Source organism: Rhinolophus sinicus, linkage group LG07 (genome assembly GCF_036562045.2).
Source record: "Rhinolophus sinicus isolate RSC01 linkage group LG07, ASM3656204v1, whole genome shotgun sequence".
NCBI lineage: Eukaryota > Metazoa > Chordata > Mammalia > Chiroptera > Rhinolophidae > Rhinolophus > Rhinolophus sinicus.
In genome coordinates, this window is record NC_133757.1 from 11,293,788 (window position 1) to 11,315,552 (window position 21,765).

Consider the following 21,765-nt stretch of genomic DNA (forward strand, 5'->3'; position numbering starts at 1 on the left):
TTACACTTTCTGTGAAAAAGGCGGTATGATTGTGTGCATCCAAATTGTGAATCCTCTTTGCTGACAAGACAGTTTCAAAGAAGATAGCTAATAACATCGTACCACCTTTTTTTTCTGTTAGCATGACACACCTGAATGGAAGATGACTGAGAATTTAGTTGTGTCCTTGGAAGCAACAACACATAGTTACCCGGTAGTTGAGAATGTCATGAAGTATTTCAGTTTGCATCTTCTGTGCTGTTAAAACCGCCTGCGCTTGAAAGTATGGTACAGAATGACCCTTCAGAGACTCAGTATTGCCTTTTGTATGTGTTTCCTTTTTCATTGTAGAACCTAGAAATTGTTTTATTAACTTTTCAGAATTATAATTTATTGAAATGTGCTCTATAAGCAGAAATTGAGTAATAGTACTCTCATTCTCATTTACTTCGGAATTGAGCTAAATGTTACTTCACACTCGTGTGTTTGTATGTATGTGGGAGAGAGCGAGAGAGGAAGCGAGGGCGAGCAGCGGGGAGAATGAATACGAACAAGGACATACCCTTCTCCTTGTCGGTGTTGAGCGTGGCACTAAGGGAGTTAGTGGGGTCATCAATGATGGTTGTGGTTTTAGGGGACATGGGTGGTAACATGAGAAATATGGCCCCAGATCTTCAACAGCCTTGTTGCTGCTTCTAACGGAGGTGGACAGTACGCTGTTGGTCCCTAGCCTGGCTGTAATTTGTGCCCTGTAACCATAAGCAGATTGATCCGACATTTGGAGTTCACTGAAATGACCAGAAAGTTATACCTCTGACACATTCCGTGCCAAGCATGTTGTACGTAGAAGTTCCCCTTGTAACAGCTCAATAACTTATTTAATATGAGAGTCGATCTAGTTTTAGAAACCTTAACCTCTCAATTGTAGTTCAGAGTTTGGGGATAAATCTTTAATGCTAGTCAGAATTGCCTGGGTCCCTGATATTTAGAATTTAATTGCCAAGTCCCATAGCAAGCCAAGTAAAAGTGATATGTACAATGGCCCATCAAAAACAATGATTTTTAGTCAGCTTCTGGAAATACTCGGCACGTAGAGTTTTGGTTACTTTGACCAAAGGAGCTGTATTATATTCTTAGGCACACAGCAACCAAGCTTTTAGTCCACCCAAGTGGCTTTCTGACAGAAATGTTTGGATGTGCATTAATAGAATGGTTTTTGAAGACCATTTTTAAAATTTGAATAATCCCAGAATATCCGGGGTATTTGATTAGCATAAACAAATAGTTCTACTTTCAGGCATGTATTTTTGAAAACTTCAGTTTATAAACTAATTGCTTTTATGATCTATGTACTTGTTACAATTGTTTTTACAATCTCTAATTCTGCCCCCTGCATAGGATGTTTGCCTAGCCAGAGGGTCCTTCAGTAAGAATAGGGTGCTTTTCTGGGCTAATAAGAATAAGGAAGCCAGGGCAAACCGTAGGTGCTGGCCGTTTTTAGCAAAGAGGGGAAAGCAGGCCAACTCCCTGTAACCTGTGAGCAAGTAAGTGAAGCGAGGGCACGGGCCTGGTACTGAAAAGACCCTGGAGGAGGCAGTGAGGCTAGAGGTGTTGACTTGACAGAAGCATGGAGTGTCCGACATAAACGGTGCCTGTAGAGGTTCTTCAGCCAGTCTACAAAAACCTGTGTTACAGCTGAAACAGTCATGTTTTCCATTTTTAAAAAATGGAGGCAACATAACCCCTAGAGTCAGTGCAGTAGTTAATGAATATTGCAGTGGGTAGAAAATGCCCTTCCAAAAAAATGGTTAATGACGGGGCTTGAACTTCAAGGTTCCCCTCTCCTGGAGTCAGATGCTGTTTGTCACTTAGCTGTCTCATGTCACCATGCTTCTCAAAAAAGAAAGCTCCTATGGAAGCTCTTCTGTTGTCACCCAGTCCTGGGCCACCTGAGAGAGCTGTGTTACGTGTAGGTTCTCCTCTGTTTAATCTTATTGTCCTGGGTCTTCGGTGCCTGGCTCCGGGCCCTGATCCACTGCCTAGGAAAGGGAAGGGAGGAAGGAAGGGAGAAAGGGGAACCAGGTTTCCGTCTGCCCAGCCTGGTGGGACAGAAGTAGTCCAGAGACCGTTCGCCTTGGATCCTGGCCCCGGGGCCAGACAGGCAGTGAGGCCGGGCTGAGCCTGCCAGGAACTTGGAGCTAACGCCGGCGCTGCCCCAGTCAGGCGTGGCTCTGGGCTGCTCACCACTTCGTGCATTACGTTTAGGCATTCAGAGCGTGGGCGTCATAGCTTATAGAACTCATACCCACTTGGGTCAATCTGAGCAAATAAATGTGGCCATGGGAGAAGTCTGTTTGCAGACTCCATGGGTTTGTGCTTTATGGACGTGGGTTTTAGGGTTAGAGTACTTGAGCTTTGGGATTATGAATAATGCAGAAGTGGCCTATGAAAGGAGCAGCACTCAGTGGTTTACAAGTATCTTTAGGAAAGTTTTTTGTATTATAAATGATATGTTTTACAGCAAACAATCAAACTTTGAAGCAATTTGAAACACATTTTTAAACATTTGACTTTTTAGGGGTTCCCCCCACCCCAAAGAAAAAAATGTTCCTCTTGAGCTAATATTCATGAAATTGTGATTTCTTTTTTTTTTTAAGGATTGGCGTGGATTAAATATTTGCATTCAAGTTTCCAGTCACATGATAGCATTAATTAGCACATTCAAATGCATCTTATACCAGCTACCATTTGTTAACGTTGACCATCTTGGGCATGAAATTGGTGGTGGAATTAATATTATGCTTCTTTCTTTTGAAAGCTCTTTTAAGTTTAATAAACCAGGATTCTCTCCCTGTTCGCATAGACTGAATTTGTCAAAGTGCTGCAATCCTGAACTTTCTTCAGCTCCCCAGATACATCATGCTAGCTCTCGTCTCCTCCCCTCAGACCAGCTGCTCTCTTGGTTTAGATGTGTTGCCTTCACTTCTTCACCTGGCCTGGCAAACTCCTACTCATCCTTCAAGTGTCAAATTTGTTTTTCAGGAATGTCTTCTCTGCTCCCTAAATGTTAGGTGACTCCTGTTAAATCACATAAGTATTGCTGTAATTATTTGTTCACTCCTCCCTTTCTTGCTTACCTGAGCCCAAGGAAGCTCGTCTGTGATGCTCACAACTCTACCTCCCAGACCCAGTACTCAGTGCCTCCGCATTTCAATGTGTGAGTGAATCAGTTAGTGCATTTCTATACATGACTTTTCTTAGTAGCTTTGCTATCGGTTACGTTCAAGTATGTTTCTTAGCTCAACATTGATTTTTCTGAACATGTTACCACCGTTTTATTTTGGGGAGAGGAGTTACAGAATACACCGATGTGTCTGAAGGTCGTGGTCATCTTTTGTTACTGTAACATGAGAATTCTGGTAGAATAGGTATTGATTTACATTGTGAGCCAGGAAGACTGGGAATGGTTAACTGCATAAAAGCCTGCTCTTAAAAGTTCAGTTACTACACTGGCATCGAGTACATATGTGTACAGATTATTGTTATTTCTCCCTTCCCTGCCCCACTATTCAACCAAAAAACACTGGGAAATAGTTCTCATGATGTCTTTTTCAGGAACTTATTTAATGAAAGAGCACTCAGAAGTACACCTGGTTACAGTAATTTCAGGTCTTTTACTTAGTGATTCTTTAACTCTTTGTTGCATTTTTGTTTTTTTGCTCAATGTTCCAAGCTTGTGTAGGAGAGAACAGTTTGTAAAAGAGTTATATTGATGTTATTAAAATATATCCTCTTTTTGTCCATTGTATAAAATTATGTTCATGTTAGGAAGGGATCAAAAAATCAATACTCTGTTTTTCTCCCCGGTGAAAATAAGGCATCTCAGCTGGGTCCAAGAAGGCTAAAAGGGGTGTGAGAGCTCTTAAAGGCTGGCTTGGTGTTTTCACTAAATTGTTCTCCACAAGACAGATGCACATACAGCTAGGATTTTTTAACCTGTGTCTGACATTATTGGTGGAGTTGAGTGCAGGCTGTCTGCAATCTTGTATGTATTGACTCATGGTTCAGCTCTTATAATTGCTGTTTAGTTAGTATATGTCAGAAATTCTTGACAATTCATAAACTTTATTATGTCATACAAAAAAAATACTAGAAATAGTATTTCTACTCCAACAGAAAGCTATCTTGTGGTTTCAACAAAATTCAAGTCAGTTGACAGAAAATACATCCTACATTTAAAATACGTTTGTAGCTTTCTAGTTTAATAAATACAGACTTTGAGTTTAATGAGATACTATGTGACAGGTCTCTAACACCATGCCTGCTAAGAAGCTAGAACCTGATTGAAACAGTTACCCACTGAAACTAGCTTAAGCAAAAAAAGGGGTAGGGTACCATGGTGTTTCAAGGACCCCACGGGCAGGTGTCAGAGCCACTGGTTGTGGTTGTGTGGATTAGACTCTGCATAGCTATTAGCAGGAGTGCAGCCCGGCCTTAGAAACACACTGGAACCAGACACAAAACCACTGTCAGGCCTCTGTCTTTCCTCTCTGCTCCTGGCTGTTCATACACTTTCTTCTTCCCTCTGCAGACTGGCTGTCTCCACATCCCAGCCTGTAAGGAGATACACAGATGCCTACAGCTACATTTATCTTTATTCCATTCAGGGAATCTTTGAATCCGAATGTCCACCGTGTAGGAGGGAACTCTGATTGGTCCAGCCAGAGTCAGGTGTATGCCCCTGGAACATGTAATGAGGCAGCGCAGTGGAATCATGCTATCTAAGCAAGGCTGTTCCTACTATAACCATACCAAGGATTAGAGGGCTGCAGGCATCGGCCCAGAGGGGGGGAGAACGTGGCAAACGTTGGTGTGCTTCTGCATATACAGTAAGGGTTTAGGATTACCAATTTCATTTCTTTTATAAAATACCAGTCATGTCACAAAGTACAGGCTTAAGAAACACATTTATAGCAAACAGATATTAATAGATGTTTGCAAACTCTATGTACTTTTATTGCAAGATAACATATTGTAGGACTTTTTCTCTATTAGATAACCAGAATATTGTACGATTGTGATACACTCTATGAAATACTGCTGCCTTCCCCTCATAAAATGTGTTTTGTCATAATCAGGGTAGGAATTTTCTCTTTCGTTAAATCTCAGCTGATAACATCATGATGGTCTGAATTGTTTGATGTGCCCTGAACTCTTGTCTCCATCTCTTTGTTCTAACAATGTTACCATGGCCTAGAACGATAGCCTCTGCTACTCCTTCCCACACCCACACTCCAACTCCAAGATTGTTTGTTCACATTCTTTTCATGCTTTAAGATGTAACCTAAATTTTATCCCCTTGCAGGAAGCCTTCCCCAGACCCCTCACTCAGAGGCTGTCTTCACCCCCCACCCCCGAAGTCCCATCACATTGTATCCATTCGTGTCTTGTCGCACATCATGCTTCAGCCTTAGAATAGAGTTTAATGCTCCCTAAAACTGCTAACTCACATTCAGAAACTGGCCACAATGCTTCCAACCCTCCGATGAAGGTGGGGTCCTTGTGGTCTGAGCAGTCTCAGGACCGTGGAATGTATATGGCTTGTAGCCACAGGCTTAGACTTGAAGGATTTGGACTAAAACTTGCAGGCAAATTCCATGGATGTAACCGGATGACTGTTTCAAAGGGGAGGAGAGGTGTTGTGACCCCATTTGTTACCTCCCCTGCAGCAGAAAACTTGATTCCTCACTTGGGACACTGAGGGACCAAGTTTTCCTTATTCTCTAAAAGAAATGTAGAAAGCAAACTGGCCATCTACAAAGATTTTGAGTAAAAAGTTCTATAGATGTTAACTTTTCCTTACTCGTAGCTCATCTCTTGGAATAGGGGAGGTTTTATTATGCTTTTATTTGTCCCTAAGAAATATAATTTTTCTCTCCCTGCGATTCATTTTTTTTTTGGCCCTCTTTCATTTGATTTGATGTCTTTGGTCTGCTACGTAGAGGAAACTTTCTAAAAGCTGTTCATTTTTTGGCCCTTTATCATTTGATTTGATGTCTGTAGTCTGCTGCATAGAGGAAACTTTCTAAAAGGACGAAAACTTACAATTGTGTGCAAAAGTAGATATTTACCACCATCAGTATAATTTCTACTTTTTGGAAGTTAAGACTCATACTTCTAGTGGGTTTGAACTGGCTGTTGTCTTACTAAATGTTGACATTAGTCACCATCTTTATCTTTTCTAATATGGTGGGTTTTTAATCATAAAATTATTTTAGCTTCTCAGTCTGGATCCTATAAATCAATATTTGAATTATACAAGATAGTTTATTATTCTATTGTCCTGAATTGATGTTTGTTTCATAACGTTTGCCTATTTCTTTAACTGTAGATTGAGTTCATTCACAGTAGACTGGTTTTCCTTTTGCATCCCCGTTTTTAAGTAATAGCACTGTGTCTTACTGAAACAATACTAAATACTGAACCTTTTCATAGCTCCACGTCTGAGATAGATATCTCATTTTACCAATGACGTTCAGAGAAGTAATTTGCCTAAAGTCATAGGCAAGGATTATTGTAGAAACCATGATACTTCACCTGTAAATATTTCAGTATGAACCTCCTAAAAATAGGACTTTTACATAACCATTATCACACATAGAAAATTAATATTTCCCTAATTTCACCTAATTTTCAGTCTGTATTAAAATGCTCCCAATGTCCCATAAATATTTTTTTGTAGCTTTTTTCCCCCTAAAGTAGGATCTCATCTAGATTCATGCATTACACTGGGTTGACTGTCTTTTTTTTTTTTTTAATCTAAAACTGTCCCTCTACCTTTCTGAGGGATTATAAATGGGCGAGCTTTCTAATCTGATCATTCCTTCTACATTTATTAACTAGCTTCATTTTGGAAGGAGTAGGAGTGGGGAGTTAAAGAAAAACTTCCTTTCAACTAAGTGCTAAATAATTTAATATGTAAACTAATGGCTAGATGGATTTAAGAGTTAATCACAGAAGCAGTACTTACATAAATCCTGCATCTAAAGTGAAAGCTACGTTGTTGAAAGAAAATAAAACCTCCAAGAAAAACAAAAGGCTGTACAAGACAGAAAAGGTAATGATGCCCAGCTTTGCAATAAATGATATTTATGTAATAATATTGTAAACACTGCTCATTTTTAGCCTTTAGATTCAATCATCAACCTTGACAGCTTAATTATAGTTAGAACATGACTATAATAGTTACCAACTTTGATGGGAGAGTTCAGAAGGTGGAAGGTGTAAAGAGGAAAGGGAAGGGAAGGACAGAAGTGCTAATATCAAGGATTGTCTGGTTTAGGAAATGAGAAATAAGGAGGTAAGGGTATTAGTAATAATTAAAGTTATAAAGAGGTTATGTAGAGGAACTAAAAGTAGTGATGTAACTACTGTAATTTGGGGGAAGGAGAATGGGCTAATATCCTTGTCTGTTACAGTAGGAAGTCAACAGATTGCCTAAAATTTGATATATTAAGAAATGATGCATGAGCTAGAGAAAAAAATAGGTAATCCCTACAACAATTGAAACCAGAAGCAGAGTTTAAAGGTGGTTGCTGTGGATGGGAGTGTGTGGCTTGGGGAGACGGAAGACTTGCCCTTCTAAGTGCTTTTGTGTATTTTGTTTTTTAACTACATGCAAGTATTTGATAAAACTTTAAAGGCTTATCTTTGTTCTTTTAAAAAAGTAAATAAAATAAAAACTTGGGTTTACATTTTCAAGTGAGGTTTTTTTTCTTGTCTTTCAAACACCCTGTTCTACATACTTCTTATAATTATGTCTGGTTTCATCCTGTATTTACAGTCTAGTAATGCCAGTTATCTGTAGTGTAGAGACAATATGCATTTGCTTGACATAAGTTAAATGGGAAAACTGTCTAATTGTTGCTCTCCTTCCTGATTGACATAAGGACCATCTAAATTCATCCCAAGCTGTTTTATTAAATTAAGTCTATTGGAAAACTAAGGGCTATCTGAATGAATTAACAGTGATCTGTATATTTAAGTGTCTTAAGACAAAAATGGCACAATTGGGGGTTTTTGCTTTATTTAAGGTATAATTTAAATGCAGTAAATTCACTAAGTGTACAGTTGGGGAATTTTGATAATTGTGTAGTCACATAAACTTCACTCCCATCAAGATACAGAATATTTCCATCACCTTGAAAACTTCACTTTTGCTACTTGCCCTCAATTTCCAGCCCTCGACCCCCCATTGATGGCAAGTACTGATCTTTCTGTCACTATGATTTTTGCCTTTGCTAGAATTTCATACAAATTGAATCATACAGCATGTATATAGTCTTTTGTATGTGACTTTCACTCAGCATGTATGTCCTTGAGATTTATCTGTCGTGTGTATTGGTGTTTTATTTTTGTTGCTGAGTAGTATTCCATTGTGTGAATATACAACAGTTTGTCGGTTTACCAGTTGACCAATTCTTGATTGACCAATTCATTTATGATGATGTTTTGTGAATATTTGCATATAAGTCTTTGCGTGAACATGTTTTCATTTCTCTTTGCTAAAATACCTAAAAATGGGATTATCAGGTGATATGGTAAATGTATGTTTAACTTAATAAGAAATTGTCAGATTTTTCCAATGTAGTTGTACCGTTTTATATTCTCATCAGTAACGTATAAGTTTCAGTTGCTTCACATCGTCATCATGATACTTGATAGCATCAGTCTTTAATTTTAGCCATTTCTAGCTCTTATGTACTGTCCAGTACAATGTATCTCATTGTAGTTTTAATGTGTTTCCTAATGCCGAATTAAACATCTTTTAATGTGCTTATAGGCCATTTGTATATATATCTTCTTTTGTGAGCTGTCTGTTCAGATAGTTTGCACATTTTCTTGTCACTGTTGTTTAGTTGTATGAGTTATTTATATATTCATGGCTACAAGCCCTTTTTCAGATAAATGTTTTGCAGATATTTTCTCCTAGTCTGTGGCTTGTCTTTTCATTTTCTTAACTGTGTCTGTCGAAGGGCAAAAGTTTTTAATTTTATTATTTTATATTTTTTTCTTATATAGATTGTACTGTTTGTGTCCTGTTTTAAAAAATCTTTGCCTAATCCAGTAAGAGTTTCTCCTGCATTTTATTCTATACGTTTAGTAGTTTTGGCCCTTAACTTTTTAGGCCCATTTTCCTGTTCAAGTAAATCTTCATATAGTGTTTTGTTGTAAGAAAAGCAAGGGAAATTATATGACTGGTAGGCAGAAAATAAACTGAATCACACAAAAACCTATACTAGCCTCAGTTCCCATCTTGACTCTATCCCCCCCAGCCTCCATTCCACTTTGAGAACAGAGTAAATTACAAAAAACGCATTCCGAGCGTTAGTTTTAAAATGTACAGTGCTCAGACTCATACAATTTAGTTTTTTATCCATGCGCTACCGTTAGCTTTCTGATTTTAGAAAAATTTGCATTTAAAATTTTAGCTTTGGCACTCTGTTTAGTAATTTTATAATTTAGTATAATTTTAGTAAATTCATAATTTATAATTTTAGTATATTTATGTTTGTGGAATTGAGAGATTGTGTTCTTAAGTATCTTTGTAAACATTATAAGGTGATTATTTACTGTATCATAAAGCAACTTTACAAAATTTATTAATACCCATATTAAAGAACAACTTCCGATAAGGGCATTTTTTACTTGCCAGGAGAACTAAATTTCTACCTTTAAGTGGGATTTACATGTTAAAACAATATAGATAATGGTATATTTGGATATTAGCAAGCTATTTGGCAAAGTTCCTCATGAGATATTTTGAACCGAACTGAGAAACGTGGGCTGAATAATAAAATTCGACTGATTTGTAATTTAGCTCAATAAACACAGATTGAATTCTTGTCATCTAGAGGGACGTGGCGTTCTATCATGTTTCTTAAATCAGTGATTCGAATGCAGACAGATAGCATGTGTTCTTTTTTTTAAATCACAGATGATACGAATCTGGAATACATACTCCTGATAAATTGGATGACATTCGTTTAGAAAACAGAATGATTTTGATGAGTTAAAACAGGATATCTCATTAACAAGATAACTCTTAATAAAATATAAACTCTTTTCCTCCCTTCCCCCCAAAAAGAAAATTTAACAGACCATAAAAAACAGAGGTTCCAAAGTACATCTAATGACATAAATTATTCCCATTATATTTCCAAAAAGCAAGATTCAGAATTATATTCATAATGGAATCTCAATTTTGTGTTAACATATAAATAAATAAATAAATATATATATATATATTTATTTATTTATATATATTAGAAAGTACAAAATACTGACAGTGTAGTTGTAGATGGTATAATTAGGAGTTTGCATTTTGCCTTTCTGTTTATTTCCAAATTTTCCACAGTGTTTGTATATGTATTTAATAAGACACAACACACTGAAGATAAGAAAGTGTTTAAATTTTTTGATGGCCCAAATGTGCAATCAGGACATGTCAATTTATATTGTCACAAACGTTTCCTCCCTCCTTTGTCTGTAATAATAGTCAACACCGTACAAAAGCCAGCATCAACGGTAGTGTTCTCACTGAGCATCAAGGTTTTCTCACTCCAATACTGTGAACCCGCTGAATCTGTTTTCCCTCTTTTCCCTTTATCAAAGGTTGAATTAATAAAGGGAAATTTACAAAGTGTCGGGCTTACACTTCGTCTCGTCCAGTCAGCTGATGGTTATGCTGGTCACGTCATCATTGAGACCGTGGCCCCCAACTCACCTGCTGCACTTGCGGATCTTCAGCGGGGAGACCGACTGATTGCGATTGGAGGTAATTATGCTAATATGTTAATTATGCTAATGTGGTAATATACGTTACATTTATAGTAGATGTGGGAGTTTTCCTCTCTTCTTTATTTTTATAAGCACATGTTACTTTTACAATGGAAATAAATAACTTTATTATAAATAAAAATCTGAAGGAAGCCTTAAAAATTAATTTAAAATACATATGCCATTTTAGTCCAAATGTGTAAATCTTTGAAAATTTTAGACCACTTTTCTATAAGCTGTCTGATTTTCCCTTTCTTCCACCTTCTGATCCTCTGTTTTTTATTGAATGTGAAAAAAGGGAAAGTCAGCAGTTGTTTTTCTGTATGCTCACCATCATTTCCACTCTGTGCCTAAAATTGATAGTATTAACACACCTACTCCCATCACTTAGGACAAGATACTGTGTTTCCTCAAAAAACAGACCTAGCCGGACCTTCAGCTCTAATGCGTCTTTTGGAACAAAAGTTAATTTAAGACCCGGTATTATATTATATTATATTACGTTACGTTACGTTACGTTACGCTACGCTACTCTACGCTACAGTACACTACCCGGTCTAATTTTACTTATGATGTTCATTATAAGACCCGATCTTATAGTAAAATAAGACCGGGTCTTATATTAATTTTTGCTCCAAAAGATGCATTAGAGCTGATGGTCCGGCCAGGTCTTGTTTTTGGGAAAACATGGTAACAAATAGGAGAGAGACTAATATTCCTTATCCAAAAGGGCACATCTGAACTGCCCTGTGGTCCCATATTGGTGGCCCCATATTGGCCTTAATTGGCCAGCCATTTGTTAATATGGTGTCATTCAGAATGCAGCCCCAGTCACTATTGCTGGCAGAAAAATATGTCACCTGTGTCTCTTCCCATCAATTGACTGATAACAAAAACTCTGTTGATAGGCAGATTATTTGCTTGGATGTTTATGAATAAGCAGTAGGACTCACTGTGCGAAAAAGTCCAAACCTTTTCAGACCTTGGTAGTACCTGTCCCACCCATTCTAGACTTAAGGGATTTCTTGAATACATGCTTGGTCATAGTTGAGCTTTTAAAGGCAAAGTGGTATATTCTGTCACAGCTAAGACAATAACAAGATAAACCAGCTCCTAAATCAAGAAGCAGTTATCCTTGGTTACACGTCAAAGAAACTCTGCGTTGGTTTCAAATCCATCATGACAATAAAATGAAAATTATGTAGTTCACACCCAGAAGTCCCTCTGATCATGTCTTAAATAGCACTTCTCAAACTTTATTGTGTATTCCAATCACCCGACATGGTGTTAAAATGTGAGTTCTGATTCAGTAGGCCTGGCGTGAGGCCCAATAGTCTGTTTCCACCAGGCTCCCAGATGGTGCTCTGGTCCATAGACACTTAAGATAGCAAAGCCATAAGCTAAACCTCATCTGCTACATACTTGTTTACTATAAACATAACAATGACTCTCCCTCAGCTAAAAACCACAATTCAGCATAAATTTTTTATATCCACACATACCCTTTTTTACCTACATGATAAAGTTAATTTTTTTTCTTTTTTATGTCCTTTTTTTAAAAGGGTTTTGTTTTTAATTACACAAGAAGTAAATATCTGTTATCAGAATAAGTACATCCAAACAATATAAATGTATGCAGAGTGAAAAAGCAAAAGTCATCCCTTCATTTCTAACATTTGTAAAAAAATAATATTTATTGATATAAGGGGCAGGTGTGATACACATTCTTTTTCTGTAGCTGTAATTTGTTTGTATGGATATTCAATTCTTTAAATATTTAGTCATGGGATTGGTATATTTAGAAATAAGATTGACAAAATGTTTGTTATATTTGAAACTCGATGATGTTCATTTTGCCATTTCCTCAACTTTTGCAAATATTTTAAATATTCCAAAAGAAAAGGAATCCCACTTTGGTCGATGTGTCCCAAGAGGCACAGTGGCCATCTCCCCAAAGCTCCTGGTGGTTGGGGAAGGATGCGATGAGGGCAAGTGTCGTGCTGAGTCACAAAGAACGGGTTTAGACTGAGTTGCAGTTTTTGCCTACTACAGGTCATTAGGTGGACTTCTTTATTATTTACGCATGTGTGAAACTATAATTTTGCTAGAACATAATGTGGTTAGAGGGAAGCAGTATAAATTAAGGCTGGGTGAATGGTTTAGAGCCATATTAGAAAGCGCTGGATTTCTGTGTGATAAGTATATTGGCTAAAGGTTTTTGAGCTGAAGCTTTAGGAAAATTGGGGAGCAGTATGTTCGGTGATTACAATAGGGAAGGAGTGATGAGGGATCACAGTGAAGAGCTGAAGCCCATGATCAGAAGGATGGGAACAGGAGATGACAGTGGACTGGAACCTCGACAGAACTGACAGCTGACTGGGTCTCGGAGTCGGCTATCTCAGGGTTTCAATCAGGTTAACTGGGAGGGTGGCAAGCTGACTGACATCGTAGTGAGGACAGGAGAATGAGAGGGTCAGAGGGGTCTTAACTACACGGAAATACCCAGGTGGCGATGCCCAGGAGGAGTTGGGGATGTAGGACAGAGGGGACACCAAAGGAAAAGTTGATAGTTGAAACTACTGAAATGGATGAAATCCAGGGGAGCAAAAAGGCAGAGAAAACGAACGACAGAAAACCATGGGAACGTTTGCATACAAGGGGCAGGTAGAGGTGGAGAAAAAGAAAGTGGAGGAGATGATCAGAACCAAATTAGTAGTGTCATGAAAACCAAGGAAAAGGAATGTTTTAAAGCAGAAGGAGGAAGTAAATACAAATAAGAGTAAGGATAAATGACAGAGCAAAGTACTGAAGGAGATAGGGAGAGGGGCGAGCCAAGTATACAAGCAAGGGGATACTTCCTCCTCTGAGATAGGTTAATACCAAAAGTGATTGGCAGGGAGAAAAGGTGGCTTCTTATAGATCTTTTCAGTAAATAAGTTGATGCTATCTACGACTAGAAAAGCATGGGAAGGGTGGGCTTCAGGGGAATAGGAAAGGTTTGAAGCTGGTGTTTCAGAGACTTAGTTTAGAGACCAATCAAAAGAAGGCTAACGCAGCCCTGAGTGCCTTGCTGAAGATGACGAGCATGACTTGTACTGGGTCAGGAGTTAAGCTCAGGAGAAGGGAGACGGAGGGGCTAGCCAACTGGGGATCAGAAAGACAGGTAGACAGAAGAGGAAAGGGTTAGGGCAGAAGACCTGAAAATCTTGGTGTAGATATCACTGAAATCTTGACACTGATGTCAGGGAGAAAAGCAAATGGTATCAGGAAACCGGCTGGATCATGAGAGCCAAGAAGGAATGATTAGATACGGACATTTCCTCAAAACAGATTCAGTTAGCAGACAGGATTGTAAGAGGTAGAAAATAGGAGACTGTGATCAGAGATTAATTTCCAAGTGAGAGATTTTTGCTGTGGACAGTTCCAAGTGATGAGCCAGGTCTAAAGCCTGGTCTTACCTGGGCAGCCGAAGTGGGAGAGGATACAGGTTGAAGAACTCTGAAGTCGGGTTATTAGATGGGGCTGATGTTACTTTGATTTATTTAGGATGGCCCTAAGACCTTAGGAAAGCAAAGACCCCCTTCTCACTTTTCCCTTAAGTCCTACAGAAAGGGATAGCTTGGGTAAGTACTGTTTTGGAGAGAGTTCGGAGAGGGCAGGAAACAATTAGAGCCTCTAAATGGTACACCTAGAAGGTCTGTAGAAGAATGTACCAGAAGCTACTAGCTTTGATTTCCTCAGGGAAGGGACAATATGGCTAGGAGATGGAGGTGGAAGGGAGATATTTTCAGTGTACATCTTTCTGTACCTTTCGAATTTTGAACTATGTTAATGTAGTGCCTATCAGAAAATATAAAATGAAAGCTTAAGATATTGTCAATATAGATGCAGATAGTAACTAACTTGTTTAACTTTAAAGCAACTTATACCTTCCTTGTTCTGTCTGGCCCAGAAAAGGATTAGTTTGATAGCTACAGCTAATAAAAAGAAGTTTCTTTCAAGCGTCAGTCTCTTGACTTGAATCACTGACCACAGAGCTTGCAATCCCTGGAATATTTTGGGATTTCCTTCAGTAGAATCAGTTTCCCATCATTCTAAGTTGTTTTAACCATTAATCCTCCTCAATAGGTCTCACTCTGCTCACTAAACTGAGAAATAATGTCATTTAAACCTAGAAAGGAACGGGAAGCCATTAGGAGTTAGCAGCATGGTCCGCATCTAAGAATTTTCATGTCACATTTGGTTTAAAAGGTAAACATTTCCAGGACACCACATTCCAGGTTTGAAAATCAGTACACAGATGTATCCAAAAGCCAATAATATATTTTGGAGATTTCCCTATTACATTTTCATGCGTTAAATTATCATTTATTAATGGCAATTATAGTTAGCAATTGAGGTAATTTTTATTGCAGTAATTCATGTTTTCCCTTTTAAAAATCTTAAATCAGGTGTGAAAATCACATCTACGCTGCAGGTGTTGAAGCTGATCAAGCAGGCTGGCGACCGCGTCCTGGTGTATTACGAAAGGCCGGTCGGCCAGGGTAACCAGGGTGCAGTGCTGCAGGATAACCTGGGGCAGCTGGAGGAACACTTCCTGTCGGGCTCCTGCCAACCAAGTTATGAGGAGGAAACAGCTAGCTTGGCAGCAGATGCCGAGAACAGAGACCTGGATTCGGAGTTTGAAGACCTGGCCAGCGATGTCCGAGCACAGCCTGAGTGCCGAGACGAGGCGCAGTCAGCCAGTCACAGTCCCAAGCGCACCCCACAGTCCCAAGCGCTTTCTGGGAGGCCCCTTGGAACGGTATCACCAGTTTTAAACCGGAAACTCGTTGCAGGAAGTCACCCACCACCCCCAAAACTTCCATCCAAAGAAGGAACTAAACCCTTAGCCCAAAAGCCTGAGATAACAGACCCAGCACAAGTGTCAAAACCCACCCAAGGACCCACTTTCAAACCACCTGTGCCACCACGACCGCAAGTGAAAGTTCCTTTGCCTTCTGCTGACGCCCCAAATCAGGCAGAACCAGATGTTCTTGTTGAAAAGCCAGAAAAGGTGCTGCCTGCTCCCCCTGCAGATAAACCTGCTGAAAAGCAGGCGAAAAGTGTGGATCACGTAGAAGATGTAGCCGCCTCTAAGCAGCTTTTAGCAAAGCAAGAGGTGGCGAAAGACTTGACTTCCGAAAGTTCCTGCCCCTCTAAGGACAGTTCGGATGACCCTCAGACATGGGAATCGTCGGAAATCCTGTACCGTAATAAGCTTGGAAAATGGACAAGAACCCGAGCGACCTGTTTCTTTGACATAGAAGCCTGCCACAGATACTTAAACATTGCATTGTGGTGCAGGGATCCTTTCAAGTTAGGGGGGCTCATCTGTTTGGGGCATGTGAGCTTAAAACTCGAAGAGGTGGCTTTAGGATGCCTGGCTACATCAAACATGGAGTACCTCTCCAAGTTCAGGCTGGAAGCCCCGACACCTAAAGCCATGGTCACGAGAACCGCACTGCGCAACCTGAGTATGCAAAAGGGGTTCAATGACAAATTCTGCTTTGGGGACATTACTATTCACTTCAAATATTTGAAAGAAGGAGAATCGGACCACCATGTAGTTCCTAACTTGGAGAAAGAAAAAGAACTTCATTTGGTTGAGGAGGTTTCTGCCTTAGCGAAAGAAGAGCACTGCGTTGGACAGATGGGTTTGACCGAAAATAAACACAGTTTCCAGGATACTCAGTTCCAGAACCCAACTTGGTGTGATTACTGCAAGAAAAAAGTCTGGACTAAGGCCGCCTCCCAGTGTATGTTCTGTGCTTATGTTTGCCATAAAAAATGTCAGGAAAAGTGTCTAGCCGAGACTCCTCTTTGTGGAGCAACTGAGAGGCGGATGGACCGGACCCTGAAAAACCTCAGGCTGGAAGGCCAAGACACCCTTTTAGGCCTGCCTCCTCGTGCTGATGTGGAAGCTAGCAAGTCCGTGAATAAAACAACAGGCTTGACACGACATATTATCAATACTAGCTCTCGTTTGTTAAATTTGCGTCAAGTCTCTAAAACTCGTCTTTCTGAACCAGGAACTGATCTAGTAGAACCCTCGCCAAAACACACACCCAACACGTCAGACAACGAAGGCAGTGACACCGAGGTCTGTGGTCCAAACAGCCCTTCGAAACGGGGAAACAACGCAGGAATAAAGCTAGTGAGAAAGGAGGGTGGTCTGGATGACAGCGTCTTCATTGCAGTTAAAGAAATTGGTCGTGACCTGTACAGGGGTTTGCCCACGGAGGAAAGGATCCAGAAACTAGAGTTCATGCTGGATAAACTACAGAATGAAATTGATCAGGAGTTGGAACATAACAATACCCTTGTTAGAGAAGAAAAAGAGACAACTGATACAAGGAAAAAATCACTCCTTTCTGCAGCTTTGGCTAAATCAGGTGAAAGACTACAAGCTCTAACACTTCTTATGATCCACTACAGAGCAGGCATTGAAGACATGGAATCTTTAGAAAGTCTGTCTTTAGACCAGCACTCCAAAAAAATAAGCAAGTACACAGATGATACAGAAGAAGACCTTGATAATGAAATAACACAACTGATAGATTCTCAGCCATTCAGCAGCATATCAGATGATTTATTTGGCCCATCTGAGTCTGTGTAACAGTCTATTTAAACTTTCAAGTGTTGGGGAAAAGCTGCACCTAAAGTACCACAGATACAACCACGTTTAAACCCTCTTATAACGCACGTTGGCCTGCTTCTCCACAGTTATTGGCTTGTGTAAGAGCAAGAATGAAAAGGTGGTTTTCCAGAAAAACATGACCAGCTCACTAAATTGGTTCAGATTGCATTTATAGCTATGCTTTTTGGGTTTATACTGGGAATTTATTTTTACTAATTTATTTTTAATGTTTTCTAATTACAGAATTATGTAAGCTAACTTTTCATGTTTATGTATGTGATGTCTTGTGCTGTTTTCCTTCCTCTGAGTTTTTGAATTAGTGTGTTAAACAGGATATTCTCCAGATTCTTGTAATATTTTTGTTTTTATCACGGTTATAACAAATTTGCTGCATGCCTGAATTGAATTGACAGCAGCAATCACTGAGGGAACAGGTTTTGAATCTTACTTTGAGTTATGAAGTTTGTCGTCTCTATTTACTTGAGATTTTTATGATTTGGGGATTCTCGGGGGTGCTTTTTTGTTTTGTTTTTGCCAAATGTAACATGACAGCAGATACTACGGCTTTAGTCAGTTATGCTGATTTAGTAAAAAAAAATAATTTTATATATATTGCTTGCTTTCTAAGCTTCTGTGAATTTTTTTTTCTAAAGTTTTTATGCAGTTGAAGTATAGGGAGAATATAGTGATTAATCTGAAGAGCTTGCATTGAAAAACAAAATGTAGTAAGGAATAAATATAGAATGCAGTTGGTAAAGAATTTTGTACAGAGGATAATGAGATTACTAAAAAACAGAAACCAGTAGGTGTATAATCTTTCAAAATGTTGCTTTCCTTTCAAATGGAAATTCTAAACATTTATGATTATTTTTCAGCTGCAGTTTTCCCATAGGAAATAAAGCGTGTACACGGATATTTAAAGTTTCAGAGGACTGTGCTTAAAATGACTGTGTTGATAAGTGGTTTTGGCTGTTTTGTTTTAGAAACATTTTCATGCAGGAGAATGTTAGGAAGAAGAGGAATCATGCAAAATAGATGAATCGCTTTGTCTGACATCCTACAGGCTTAAAGGAATGGTGATGCTTCTGTAGTTCAGACTATCTTAATTCATTAAAAACAAAAGAAAATCAAATAGTAAAAGTAGACAGTATAGATACATAGGAATTGGGACCAGTTCTCTGAAAATGAAGATCTACTTTGATACTTGGCCCGTCACGTGGACCCCAGTAACGTGTGACTGAGGGACACTGTGTGAGCTTGACCTCTGTTGGTGTACCGTAAAAGTTTTGGCCTTTCGTATGCCTATAAAAGAGATATGTATATGCTTTTCCCTTTTGTAGGTAACCACTATAATTGATGTACAGTGAAACTGACATGAATTTAAAACTAGATGGGACAGCTTGTGTGGCTGGTAGGAAAAGACAGTGTAACAGTAAGGGTCTGGGCCCACGTCTGTAGCCCTGGATGCCATGCAAGAGTCTCAAGTTCAAGCTCTTCCATTGGCCATGAATGAACTGGATAACCATAGGCCAGCCACAAAAGGGCTCCGTGCCACCGTCTCCCCAGCTCTAAAGTAGGAATAAACAAGATTTACTCTAACTGCCTCACAGGATTGTTGTGAGGGAAACAATAGCATAACCGCAAAAGTTCTCTGAACAGTAAAAAGCCATTCAAATAAAAGCTATGACTTACATGGGTGATAACATTTTCGAGTGTAGAAAAGTTATTCCACTTTTAAAATCAATAGCTAATTTTCATTTCTACTATTTTATTAAGTGAAATATTAGGAAACTGAATACTTTCTTGGCCAAGTTTACAACAAAAATATATCTGGGTATGCCCCCTTTTTCGTTTATTTAAGCATGCTTGCATTTTAAGAGAATACTGCTGTAGAAATCTCTATACACAAAATTCTCTGAAAGCTAAAATGTTCTGTAACGTATGCTTGAAACAATCTGCCCAATGTAATAACCAACTTTCATCTTATTATAAAAAGGAACTTACCATTGATAACCTGGAAGGTGGAGTGTCTAAGTGGCTGGTGGTTACGGACCACAGCACGGGAGTGTTAGTGACATCCAGGCATGCAGCTGAAACATGCTTTGGAAAGAGCTGTAGAAATAATGCAAAACTTTGGTTTCATAAAAATCTACTCATGTTTTAAAAGTATTTAACTCTGTAGAACCACAGTTACGGGAAGCTCAGTAATGCTGCTAATTATATTTGTAAAATGTACCTTTAATGTAGTGCAATATTTTTATATATATTGGGAGAAGCAGTAGAGGCATTGCAGTTGTACTTTAGTGCAGTGGGGGAAACAGTCCAAATAGCCTAGGGGGGGATAGTAAGGTCTAAGGCTTCAATGAAAACAGTTGTATTATATTACATTCCTGATGTAATCTTGCTGCCATGCTCTGTTATCAATAGCTAAAAAAGAATAAATAAAAACTACCACAGAAAACAAGAATATCTTCATTTGATAACATCCGAAAAAGGTGATTGCTGCATATCTATGGGATTATTGCCTCGTATAATTGGCCATGCAGTTAAAGTCCATTTTTGCTAAACAAATTGCTATTTTGAAAATTTCCTAAAAGCGTTCAATTTTGATTTTACTGTTGTTTAAGCTTTGAAATGCCAGATCTATGGATTTGCTGCTGCTATTACTAAACAGACTATTTAAAGTGTATTTTTACATTGGTTGGTATTTAATGGTTGGGTTAGACAGTCAAGCTGAGCAACATTTTAGCACTGTTTTTGGAATCAGAATTAATATGCTACATTTTTTAATGTCAAGCCTTATACTCAATATCAGGACTAGTTGAATACTGTGTGGCCATTTGTGATTTTGAAAAAAGAAAACACAAGCTAAAAATGTGAGGGTACTACTATCAAGTTCTAAATTTAAGTATATCTGAATTTTTTAAAGGCAATTTGAAAATATTTGGCTCTTACTAATATTAAGATAAAATCTTAAGACCCGTAAAAGTAAATAAATTCATGTTAATGTAAAAATGTATTGTCTTTATTTCTGAATTGAGATAATAGTTTTCTTTTTAAAAAGGAGGAGGAGAGGTTCCCCTAATCTTTTTTAAGCCCTGGATCCCCTTTAAGATCTGATTAAAAACCGGACTCTCCTCCTTACAAGGTGCACACATGCACACTGTAAGTTTTATGAACTTCCAGGGGCGCACTGTGTCAAATGGCTGCATAGTTATTTTCATCAGATCTATTTATTCACAGCAATCAGGAAAAATAATACGACTTTAGAGATGCAAGAATAACTTACTGAGTGTTCCCAAATTGATGACATAGTTACATAGTTCAATGTAAAACACTTTTCAAAGCCAAAATGTATGGTTTTAACTAACCTGGAGTGGATTTTACCTGATGCCTGCAAGCAGAGAAGAATAGTTTTTAATTAAATATCCACAATCAAAACAATACCTTCTTATGTATTTGATTCCAACGATAATGTCTAGTTCATAAAGGAATACAAACAGGCAGAGTAATGTTCAGAAGATTTATTAAGTAAACTAGCTAAAACGATTTACACAGATCCACTTAGCAGTCAAAAGGAGGAAGTGAGTAGTCATTGCTACCTCATTAAGGTTTCTGTATCTGTATGCCAGGTATAAACATCAAAACCACCTCTGCTCAAAAGAGAAATGTTCAGAGAGAGAGATATATTCTTTGTTCTGACATACATTAAAAATAATAGCTCTCTTCAGTCTTGCTAACCCCAGAATAGTTAGTCATATAGAAGACCTTACAATTTTTTTTTCCGTTCAGATACAACTGATATCTTTTGCTCCCAAAGCAGTCTGAAACACTCAACATATCTTTTATTTTCTCTAGGAATCAGTAGCAGGCATGCCTCTTTGCCTGTCATTCTTGACGGAAGCCTTCAAGGCAAAAATAAAATGGGGATAAATTGTGTGGTATTGGGGCAGGAAGAACCACAGACGCTCTAAGAGAGTAGATTTGTAGCACATTCTTTTCTAAGCCCTCCCGTGTGGACCAGCTGCCTTCCAGCCCTAGCAAAGCGCCTCCAGGGCCCTCTTCCACGGTAGCAGCAGACTTGGGTAAGTTGCCGAATGCAAATACGTGAGTAGGAAACTTGTTCCAACACTCACTTGACAACCAGACTTCAAGTCATTCAGAGCCCCACAGAAAGGCTTCATAAAGCAAATGGAAATGAAGTATTAGCTAACTTTCCTAGAGAATTTAAATAAATGGTTGAAGAATCCTCATTCTAAAGTTCTTTG

General features: G+C 38.6%; 1 protein-coding gene across 1 annotated transcript in view; it reads left to right on the forward strand.

The window, feature by feature from the left end:
• PDZD8 (PDZ domain containing 8) overlaps positions 1 to 19,958 on the forward strand; it is a 63,752-nt gene extending 43,794 nt beyond the window's left edge. The window contains exons 4-5 of the mRNA XM_019725252.2: positions 10,654 to 10,816; positions 15,270 to 19,958. Of these exons, the coding sequence (XP_019580811.1) occupies positions 10,654 to 10,816; positions 15,270 to 17,476 (2,370 nt within the window). The 3' untranslated portion in view covers positions 17,477 to 19,958. The remainder of the gene's footprint in view (positions 1 to 10,653; positions 10,817 to 15,269) is intronic.
• The last annotated feature ends 1,807 nt before the right edge of the window (positions 19,959 to 21,765 follow it).